Source organism: Hemicordylus capensis, chromosome 2 (genome assembly GCF_027244095.1).
Source record: "Hemicordylus capensis ecotype Gifberg chromosome 2, rHemCap1.1.pri, whole genome shotgun sequence".
Classification (NCBI taxonomy): Eukaryota; Metazoa; Chordata; class Lepidosauria; order Squamata; family Cordylidae; genus Hemicordylus; species Hemicordylus capensis.
This window is the reverse complement of record NC_069658.1, coordinates 326,979,716-326,991,317: the sequence shown is the minus strand read 5'-3', so window position 1 is coordinate 326,991,317 and position 11,602 is coordinate 326,979,716. Positions and strand designations below refer to the sequence as shown.

At 44.7% G+C, this 11,602-nt stretch overlaps 1 protein-coding gene across 3 annotated transcripts in view; it reads right to left on the bottom strand.

The window, feature by feature from the left end:
* Positions 1 to 1,370: 1,370 nt before the first annotated feature.
* Positions 1,371 to 11,602, bottom strand: part of SLC38A3 (solute carrier family 38 member 3) — a 199,322-nt gene continuing 189,090 nt past the window's right edge. For 2 of the 3 annotated variants that reach the window (XM_053295183.1, XM_053295184.1), the window contains one exon: positions 1,371 to 2,672. In XM_053295183.1, coding sequence (XP_053151158.1) covers positions 2,667 to 2,672 — 6 coding nt within the window. In that variant the 3' untranslated portion in view covers positions 1,371 to 2,666. The remainder of the gene's footprint in view (positions 2,673 to 11,602) is intronic. The other variant, XR_008315959.1, reaches the window with a different exon arrangement.

The window sequence follows — 11,602 nt, the reverse complement described above, 5'->3', positions numbered from 1 at the left end:
GAAAAAAATCCAATTTAAATTTTAAAATCTGATTTTTTTAAAAAAAATCATTGTTTTCTATCAACCCCCAGCTGCAATTCTATGCAACATTTACTTTATCAGTTTTGAAAAATTAAGGCATATAGATCACAGCTCTGAGAGAGAATTTATGCTGAAGATCTCTCCTTTCAATACTACTACAGTCACCAAAGTTTAAAAAAACAACAAAATAACCCGCCAACAGCAAAACACGCACACACACAAAAAAAACCCTTAGAATAATTAGGGACTATAGAGAGAGGTGCAGCTACTTAAATATTTTGGACTTGCCTGGTTTCTAAGCTATACCTGTTAGGTTGGCTCATAAATAGAAGGCAAGAATGTCAGATTTCTTAAAAATTAAAAACAAGTATTTCTGTTTTAAAGACCCATTTCAGACAGGGTAGGTTTGAAATTATCCAAGGTGTAATTTCAGTTAAAATATCATTATTATTTTTTAAACCACCCTCTCGAGAGGAGAGCTGAGGAAGCTCGCAACAGGCTTTTCTAGATTTCTGAGTGTTACTAAGATTTGCTAGTGAAATTTTAGAAGATGAGGAAAAGGAAACGAAAAGAGAAAAGCTCCCAGCAAAAGCTGGACCCCCACCATAGCCACACAAACTGCAGATCCTGGAGTAGTAAAGTTGAGAGACAGAGGAGTGCATATGTTACTGAATTCAAAATGATGCCTGCAACTTATAATTAGGTGGGTAACAGGCCATCTGCAGGTGGACGGTGCCCACTTTGTCCTCCCCGCCCCCGCATCCCTGGAACCGTTATAAAAGGGTGACAGGTAACTTTACATTACCCTCACCTGTAAAGCTAGCAATAACACAGGTTGGGGCCTTTACTACCCAATTAGCAAGGCCCCCGGGATCTTCCTGGGGACTGGGGCCGGTTGGGATACGCTGCCCACATAGCGGGTGTGTATGTGTGTACTGTTAAAACAGATAACCCCCCGCCCCCGAACAGGGGTGGGTGTTCTTCAGAAATGCCTGCTGCTTCTTCAGAAGAGAACTGTTGGGAACCCGCTGCAGGTCCAACATCGAACGCCAAGCCTCCTCGAGAAGCTCCGCTGTGGGTAGCCTGCTCTTTGGGGGTGGCATTCGGGCCAACATCAGAAGCCTCACTTAGAGAGGACCCATTCTGGGTTTCACACTGTTCAGTAAAAGCATTCTGAGGACCGGGGCCACTAGGTGACTCCTCGGATGGTTCAAATTCATCTGAAGAATCAGAAGCATTCCTATGCCCTCCTTGCTGGTTGCTAAATGTGTTCCCTCTGCCTTTGGGCCCCTACGCGTGTGCATGTCCCCACCCCACCCCTCCCCTCCCAATGTGTGGTGGCACAGGAATACATGTACTCATTTTTTGTTTATTTCTGAAACTTGAAGGCCTCAGACAGATCATTATAGAGTGTCAGGACTGTCTTCTGGTAATCTTCTGTCTTCTGGCTTGTTCAAAAATCTGCACAGCAACATTGTTAAGGACATAAAGAAAACTAGCCATCACCCACAGCCATTCATCAAGGTCTTTCCCACACACCATCAGCTTTGGTGAAGCGTCAGCATTGCCTAGCTCCTCATCAGCCAGTTCTAAAAAACAAGAACATGATAAAGTTAGAAAACTATACAACAGACCGCCCCACAAGGTGGTTGTAATTTATTTATTAAGATGTGTATACCCCCACCCCTGCACTACTCCCCCCGACAAGGTGGTTGTAATTTATTTTATTAAGATATGTACAGTATACCCCCACCCCGGCAGTACTCTACTGCTCGGGGTGTATCAGAGGCTCTTATTTCAACAGGGATCATTTCAACAGGGAGCAAGTCCAGGGACTGCATCGGAGAAGCCCCAAACAGCCGCCAGAAGAGTTGGCGGAAGCCGCAGGCGAACAAGAACATTAATAAAACAGCTACAATGTAAAATAAGTCTCATAAAGTTAAACAAATTAAACTAAACAAGTTAAAAGACCAGACTAAAACCACAATTTTTAAAGTTTTGAATTGAAAGTCAACTATCAAAACTACACCCTCTTTAAAAGTATGCATTTTTTAAAGGGTTGCTAAAAACACCAAGTTTTTTTAAAAAAATTCTGAATGTTTTAAAACTAGTGCCCCCCAGGTGAGACACGAACACACAACCATGGGTTGTGTTTTTGTACAAATACCCTATGCTATCCATTGCGCATGTGGAAAAATTCTATTTATTAATAACTTTCTAACAGTCATCTTAAAAACCATGGGTTTTCAAACACTGGTGGAACACACATTTTAGAAATCTATGTTCTACACACGGCTTTTAAAACTAGAACCTGTTCACTTGGATGCAGAGCTAGAGGCCTTGTAAAAATACTTATGAACCAGGCAAAAGAACAAGCTAGCTCTTGAACACAGGGCAGTCAGAGTTATTATATGTCTTTTCTGACACCACACTCACTGGAGAAAGTAATGAATGAGTAACACAAAGGGCAAAGTTTCATGTAAAGTTACACATACAACATAAAAGAACACAAATGAATACAGAGTTGTAAAGTATAAAGAATATGATATTCTACATAGAGTGTCAGACACAGTAGTGTATGTACTTGAGAAGGCATATTTCCATATCATAGTTTAGCGTTGTCCAAGCCCATGGGTAGATTGTGCTCACATCTGAAAAAACAAAGCAACAATTTCAATGTGGTTGCTAAATGCTCAGTGTAAAGTAGTAATTTTCCATTAAAATAAACCCATTATTTCCTCAAGGTGTGGATAACTATCACTTGCCGTAACCCCCCCCCAAGGGAGTGGTGTGCAGGTATGGCTTAGCATACCTAATAGTCACAGAACATCACCCTAAAACTCTGCTCCTCCAGAATAGGAAGCTATAGTACAGCCATGTGGCAGGTGGACTAACACATGGCTTTTTTTCTGCAAATGGCTGTTTCTACAGAGAAACAATATGTAGCAGGCTACTCTGCTCCACTCTGTGGAGTTCTCTCTTTTGCCCTAAAGAATCAGTCACTCCTTCAAACCCACATATTCATCATAAAACTTTTGTGGACCAGAATCTGCAGCATCACAGGCATCTGATGTATGGGATTGCTGATCCACAACAGCTCATGCTGAAACTAGAAGATAAAACAACAGCGATCACACGCTGCCCAACAGAGTCCCTAACTGAGCTGACAGAGTTGGCATTAGAGTTGCCCAGGTTGTTGTTGGTGGAGGACTTCAATGTTCATTTTGGGACTGGGTTGTCAGGAGTGGCTCAGGAGCTCATAGCTGCCATTACAACTATGGGCCTATCCCAAGTGGGCTCTGGACCTACACATGATACTGGTCACATGGTTGATTTGGTTATTTGCTCTGATCAGGGTGGTGTTCCATGGGTGGGGACAATTTCCCCATTGTCACGGACAGACTACCATAAGGTAGGACTTGCAACCACAACCCACCTCTCCAGGGGCGAAAGACCTATTAAGTTGCTCCACTCAAGAAGATTCCAAGAAGCCTTGGAAGACTTTAGAGTTGGCTCTGCTAGTGATTCTTTCAACGCTCTGATACAAACATGGAATAATGAACTCATTAAAGCAGTAGACACAATTGCTCCTAAGTATCCTCTCCGACCTGCTTCAAAATCAACCCCATGGTATTCAGTGGAACTTTGGGAGCTGAAGCAGTGAGGTAGATTACTACAGCACAAGCAGAGGAATTTCTGCACGAATCCAACATATCACAACACAGAGCACATTTGAAGATCTATGCTCTGGCAGTGTGGGTGGCAAAGAAGCAGTTCTTTTTTGCCCACATTGCTTCCACAAATTCACATCCAGCAGATTTGTCTAGGGTTGTGAGGGGGCTAGTATATGTCCTCCCCTTGAATTTGAACTTGGAACCTTCAATGACTCACTGTGACATCTTCGCCGAATTGGATTCCATAGTTACTGCAGAGTCTACTGTGGAGGTGTCTAGCCGCTCCACTTAGGTGACCAGCAACTCCTCTATAGGATTAGATTGGATCACTTTCAATTTCCACTCCTGAGGATGTGGACAAATTGCTTCAGAGTGTACGCCCTACAACCTGTTCTCTTGACCCTTGCTCAACTTGCACTGCACAACAAGCATGGTGCATTTGGGGATTCCCCCTGAGTCAGGTGCTCTGGGCACCCAACTCTGCGCACAGCCTGTGCATACACAGGACACCATACCTGGGGTAAAGGGCACACTTGCACCCTTTAACCCAGATTAAAGCCTGGGGTAAATTATCAGACTTATGGAGCAGGCATTGCCAGGTTTGGTGTCGATTCTGGTGCTTCACGAGGGCAGCTGAACCCAGGCAGGAATGCCCAAGCCTGGGTTTGGCTGTGTGTGTGTGAACAGCCTCTTTAAATAGAGCTTTTGTTTTCTTACTAACCAATGGTCTTGGCCCCATCAAACTGGGCCAGAACTGCACAGGTGCAAGCATTCATGCATGGGTACAAAAACAAAGAAACCAGGAAAGTGGCCCAACCCTACTGGACACTACAAGGGTATGAGCGAGCCAACTATATGCCACCATGTGACAGTTCTTACTGTCAATACTAATCCCCATGTCTCCTTAACTGTTTGCTTTCCCTGAATCCTGCCATGCACCTCTGTTTACAGTAATGAAAGAATGCCCGTAAGCATAGCTTTTGACTCATGTGGAATAAACCAGCTGCCACAGGTGTTAACTCTGAAGGGAAGAAATTCTAGCCAGGTCCCCAAAAATCAGGATTTGAATTCAGCACACCTACTTCCTATTGCAATGCAATGGATCACCATGTCAGGGCTGATATTACAGTGGGCTGACCATGGTCTGGAGGCAAGAAGATGCCACTGCATCTGTCCCCAGAAGAAACCACCTATTGGTCAGACCCATGCTGGAAAAGGTGGCAAAATTACTTATAGTGTTGAGGTCAGCATCATAAAGCCAAGGTCTCTTGGTTGGAACAGATTCATAGAAAAGACCTTGGCAAGCAGCAGTGAAACTGGCCTGATGTAACTAGTCTGGTGACTTCAGTCCAAACATATATTTGTCACTCTGTAATACAAGACAAAACCTGATTTATAACTTAGCTGATTAGATATAACCCTCAAATTCTTCATCATACCACATTTTAGTTTCTGCTGTTCCATTCTGTTTATCTTTTTAGATTTACTGGGAGTTATGCATATAATTATTATTTTATTATTATTTACCTATTTTTGTACATTGTCATTTTGTACAAATGTCAGAAATTTGGTAAATGTAGGCATCCACTGGCAGTTCTTAACACATTAAGAAGGCCAGGGGGAAATTGTCTGTAAGAAGGCAAATGAAGTCTAAAATACCCTGTAGCCAATTAAATGAAAAAGTCTTCAGAAGTTGGCACACTTTGGAAATCTTTCCTATCAGTATATGGAAACCTAAAGGACTGACATCACTGCATTTTAACTTGGAACTGGAATACAAACATTTTCCATTCTAGGGCTATTTGCTATGTAATAAGGCGTTTCCTTTGATGTAAGTAGCAGAAGTGGATTGGAATGCTGGATATGCCCGCTTCAGATATTCCTACACCACAGCCATTGCCTGAAAGCAGCTTTCCAAAAATGCTCATAACTATGCTGAGGGTAAAAACATCATGAACAAGCGGGCTGTTATGAAAACCTGACCGTGGTGGCACTTCGGGAATGACACTGAAAGAAAACCGACAAAACCCACTGCTTGAGCTGAAAAGGCGTGTATAGTAAATCACTGAGAACAGCGTTCATAAAGCCCTCTGAAGTTGCAGTTGTAGGCAGTGTTCCCTGTAAGGCACGTGTGTACATGTGCGCGCTCACAAGTTTTCTGATGTCCGCTCAGTTAATTTTAGATTCCGCTCAGGTTGAATCAGGAAGGCCCCACTCTGAACGCATGTGTGCACACACTGCCTTGATACTGCCGCCCAGAACAAAACTCATTCCACACCCAAATGAAAAAAGAGAGAGAGAGAGAGAGAGAGAGAGAGAGAACGAGAACACTGGTTGTAGGCACATTTTCTGGTGAGTAAGTCTCATTGACCCCAGTAGCAATTACTTCTAAGAAAACATATGGAGAAATAGCCTGTAAGGCTGTCTGGATACCATCACTAGTGGTAAATTTTGTGAAATGACCCTAATCACTCGTATAATGTATAGAGGATGCCACTTCTATATGTTATACACTAACAGCAGTCTCACATGCAGAAAATTGGCAAGTGAATTTTTTATTTTTTTATTTTTTTTGCCATGGAGGTAACATTATGGAGAAAGCTTCACTCACCTAAGTTATGTGTGTTTGGCTGCTATTGAAGGCACAGGAGGGCCATTTAAATGATTTATGGAATACTACAGGTCACTCTTTGGCTCAAAGATGTGGGCGTGATTCTCACGATCTCGGAAAGCAAGGAGGGGGAGTGGGGAAGGCTCCAAAAAGCTTACCTACCCCACAGATGATCGAGGGATTGGTGGTGGGAGTGTGCTCTGCACTCCCACACGAGCATCCCTACCCTGGGCTATGCTGCCCATAAGAACAGCCTTGTGGTATTTTGGAAGATGTTTGCATCTTTACAAGTTAGAAGGGTGTGAGGCTAGGGGTGTGCAAACAGGTTCAAATCTGAACCGGTTTGGTTCGAAGGTTTGGGGTTGAGCCAAACCACCCCCCAATTCAACTTGACCCCAGACTGAACACACACAGCCTAGTTCAGGGGTTTGTCGAACCTTTTTTGGGGGGGGGATTCCTTTTTTCAAAACCTATCCCCTCCAGGGGGCTTTTCCAATATGGCAGGAGTGGGGGTGGGTCCCACGGATGTTCCTCCTCCCCCCGCTGGCCTTCCATTTTGTAAAAATCGCTTGGTTCAGGCATCTTCATAAGAACATCCCTGCTGGATCAGGCCCAAGGCCCATCTAGTCCAGCATCCTGTTTCACACTGTGGCCCACTAGATGCCACTGGAAGACTACAGCTGCTGGAAGCTGACAGCCCTTTCTGGGCCTATTCTACGGTGCGGCAGCCGTTTTGGAGGCTGCCGCGCCTGCGCAATGGGACCCTGTGTGGCCGGGTCATGATCATGGAGAAGCCCCCCCCGAGGGGGTAAGTTAAAAAGAAAAGAAAAGAAATTTCAAAAATATTCAACAACCCCCCACCCCCTGAACTGAACCAAAATGGGGGGTGGTTTTTCAAACAGGGCCCAAACCAAACTGGTCTGGTGCAATTCAAATTTGGTTCAAACTTGAACATAACTGGGCCAGGTGGTTTTATGCATACCCCTACCTGAACATAAGAACAGCCCTGCTGGATCAGGCCCAAGGCCCATCTAGTCCAGCATCCTGTTTCACACAGTGGCCCACCAGATGCCGCTGGAAGTCTACAGTCAGGAGTTGAGGGCACGCCCCCTCTTCTGCTGTTACTCCCCTGCAACTGATACTCAGAGGCATCTTGCCTTTAAGGCTGGAGATGGCCTATAGGCCTCTGACTAGTAGCCAATGATAATTGGCCTGCGGCCAATTATTTGTCTTTAACTGTGAAAAAACACAAGACGACAGCTAGTCTAATATTCTGAATACTATCTGAGCGCACAAAGCACTTGACATGTATTTGTTTGATGTAATCCTTAGAGCAGCTCTGTAAGGTAAGGGAGTATTATGACTCCCATATTGCAGCTGCAGCCAAGAGGGAATGGCTTGTCTAAGGTCATGCCTAGTGAGTTCATGGCAGAAGCAAGATTCAAACCAGGGACATTCTGATTCACAGCTCAGTCACTTGGCCACTACAGTCACTTGCCCACTACACCACACCAGCTGTAGCTCAGTGGTAGAACATCTGCTTTGCATGCAGAAGGTCCCAGGTTCGATCCGTGGCATCTCCAACTTCTGCCTGTTACCTTGGAGAGCCGCCCACTGCCAGTCAGTGTAGACTCAGTGTAGACAGTACTGAGCTAGAAGGCCAAGAGTCCGACTAGGTAGAAGGCAGCTTCCTATGTTCCTATGTGACAGTGGCATGCGGGGGGAGGGGAGGGGGAAGACCCTCAGTGCACATGGTGAACTGCTGCCCACCAATGGACTGTTGCATGGAGGCCAGTTTAACTGGCCCTATCCACCCCCCAGCATAGTACTTCCAGTGACTGTTGCTGGTGTCTCTCTTATGTTTCTTTTTAGATTGTGAGCTCTTTGGGGACAGGGATCCATCTTATTTATTTATTATTTCTCTGTGTAAACTGCCCTGAGCCATTTTTGGAAGGGTGGTATAGAAATCGAATAAATAAATTAAAATAAATGAAGCAGTCTCCGCAGGGTGGCCATCTAGCAAGAACTGGCTCTCTGAAAGCCCATTGCTTATGCTTGCTAGTAAGGGATTCTCTGGTGGCTGCTCCAAAGCATATAATTGGAGTGCGGGGGAACAGAATGAAGAGCATACATTAGTGCCTTGGACCTCAGAGGGAGAGGTTAATTGCTGGTTGGCAGCACCAGATTATTTATTATATTCTCTTTCCCCAGCAGTCCTCCATTGCCCGAGGCCAGATTCTGGGACAATGTGTGCAACCAGTGAGCCATCTTTCCTGTGCAGCAAGTGACCTACATTCTTTCACAAGCCACATTGTCCTTTTTAGAGCAGTCAGTGAAAAACACTTTCTGCTCTCACAGACTCAAAATGATTTTAGACCTAAATCCATTAGTCAGTTTTCTTTCAGTTTCTGGCTAACACCATATTTATATTAGTGTCTTTCCCCCCGTAACATCTGTCAGAATCAGGCTGGGGCTGTCAGCATTGAAATCATACTCTGGCTGCTGGAACCTTTAGGTCAGCAGTTAGCACCTGAGAAAAGCCAAGCGGAAGTACTAGTCTGATGATCAAGCAAAAGCAAAAGACAAGGCTCCCCAAAAGTCTACTAAATTGGATGTTTCATACTGCTTGTCAGTCACAGAAGAAGTCAGTGTTAAACGCTTTGATTCCTTTTTGCACGTTTAGAGGTTCTATGATCTGAGTATATACAGGGCCAGTTCAGACTATGCCATCCCTGCACACATGATCAGGAAGGGGATGCACCAAAAGCATGCTCATTGGGGCATCCTCATTGGGATATACTCCCAGCATGTCCCTTTATCGTGTGTAGGGAGCTGTTTTTATCCAAATGGCCGCTCTACAACACTCCTACTACTTGTTAATCAACAGGCGAAGTATGACTCTGTTGATCCTTTCGGATCTCTCAGTGGCTTTCAATACCATTGATCATGGTATGGTTCTGGGGCGCCTGAAGAGGTTGGGAGTGGGACCAATGGCTTTGTAGTGGTTCTGCTCCATCCTCTTGGGTAGGTTCCAGATGGTGTCAATTGGAGACTATTGCTCTTCAAAATAAGAGCTCTGGTATGGAATCCCACAAGTCTCCAATGCTTTTTAACATCTACATGAAACTGCTGGGAGAGAACATCAGGGGATTTGGTGCAGGGTGTTATTAATATGCTGATGATACCCAAATCTCTTTCTCCATGTCACCTTCATCAGGAAATGACCTAACTTCCCTGAATGTTTGCCTGGAGGCGGTAATGGGCTGGATGAAGGAGAACAAACTGAGGCTGAATCCAATCCAAGCAAGATGGATTTCCTCATTGTGGGAGGTCAAGACCATTGTTCCCTCTAATCTAAGTGGCTGTGCACCCACACAGTCAATTCTACCCCCCACCCCAGCTGGGGGGGATGACTAGCTGCTTCTAGCTGCTTCTAGGGATTACTTGATTCTAGTTCCCACGCAGTCCCTATGAATTTGGAAGGAGATCGGCATTGCAGAAGTAGCACAGCAGCGAGATCTGCAGTAGTATGGTTAAACAAGGGTTAACCTTTGCCTTTCTGCCTTAGACCCGCCCTCTTCTAGCACTAGTAGCAACCTAACTCTTTCAACTGCATTCTTCTGCAGCATTTGAATGTGCAAAGAGTGGGGAGGAGCTGAATGCGAAGCGGATGATGCTGGGTTGGCTGAACATGTCTCTCAAGGGAAGTAAAACAGAAAAGCCTCAATGTTATATTTGTTTTATTTGATTTGTTCCCCTTGCTTAAGCCACTGTCTTTCTCTTTCCCCACCCTTTATGGACTATGTGTGTGCAAAATGTGAGAGAAGTCCTCCCACTTGAAAATTTCCATTGATTATTGTATGTGTTTCTTTCCTCCCAGGCTGTGTGCATTTGAAAGGCAATTTGCTTGTGCTGGCTGTTTAGTAAAGTTTGAAGACACCAAACTCTAATCTGGTGGTCTGTGGTTTTTCCCCCTTGTGTCTTTGTCTTATACTTATTATTTAAAATATTTTAATGCTGCTTTTTTTTTAGCAACAAAGTTCTCATAATGGCGTAAATAGCAATTTATATGAGAAAATGGTTCTTTTGCAATGTTTCTCCTTATAATAAATATTGTATTTTGCTTTTTGCTTGTAACAGTTCACATATAAATAATGTACATATTGAGCCAGGTCTCATGATCAGTGAGACCCGATTTGGGAAGTGAAGCGGGGAGAGCGGGCTAAGCTGGCTCTCTCTGAACATGAGCAAGGCAGGAGCCCTGGGCAGCTAGATTGGCTGCCCACATGGTTGCCGGCTCCATGATGGAGTTGGTGGGGCCTGTGGAGTTTGGGGGCCGCGCTGCCCCCAGAAGCTCCAGTACGCCCTGTGCAAGCCTTCTACGTGGGGCTGCCTTTGTACGTAGTTCGGAAACTTCAGTTAGTTCAAAATGTGGCAGCCAGATTGGTCTCTGGGGCAACCCAGAGAGACCATATTATGCCTGTTTTGAAACACTTACACAGGCTGCCAATATGTTTCTGGGCAAAATACAAAGTGCTGTTATTACCTTTGAAGCCCTGAACGGCTTGGGTCCGGGCTACCTTAGAGAGCACCTTCTTCTGTATGATCCCCATCGCACATTGCGGTCATCTGGAGAGGTCCATCCCCAGTTACCACCAGTTCACTGGGTGGCGACTCAAAGGCGGGCCTTCTCTTTAGCTGATCCTGGTCTATGGAATGCACTTCCAGCAGATATCCGTAATTTAGGCTCCTTGGCCTTCAGGAGAGCCCTTTTAACCCATCTGTTTGGCCTGGCCTTCCAGGGTTTTTAAACTGTTGTAAATGTTCCGCCTGGTTCTCCAGGATTTTTAACTGTTTAAATGTTTTAACTGTTAATTGGTTTTATGCTGTTTTGATAGTTTTGATTGTAATTGTTTTTGTTTTGATGTAAACTGCCCTGAGCCATTTTTGGAAGGGAGGTATATTAAGTAAATAAGTAAGTAGATAATGACTTTCTGCTTCCCTGTGAAGCAAACTTGTGGGGAGGATAGTGACATTGTATACCTTTAGAGAGCACAAAAGGGTTTAATTATGAATATATGAGGCTGTGGGCCTCAGCTCAGCCAGGCCCTGTAGACCCAAGCCTTGGATTCAATCCTGCATGCTTGCATGAAGAAGGTTCTAAGTTCCCTCTTTGGTGTCTCCAAGATAGGGCTGAGAGAGATTCCTGTTTGTAACCTTGGAGAAGCTGCTGCCTGTCTGTGTAGACAATACTGAGCTAGATGGACCAAGTTCTGACTCAGTGTATGGCAGCTTC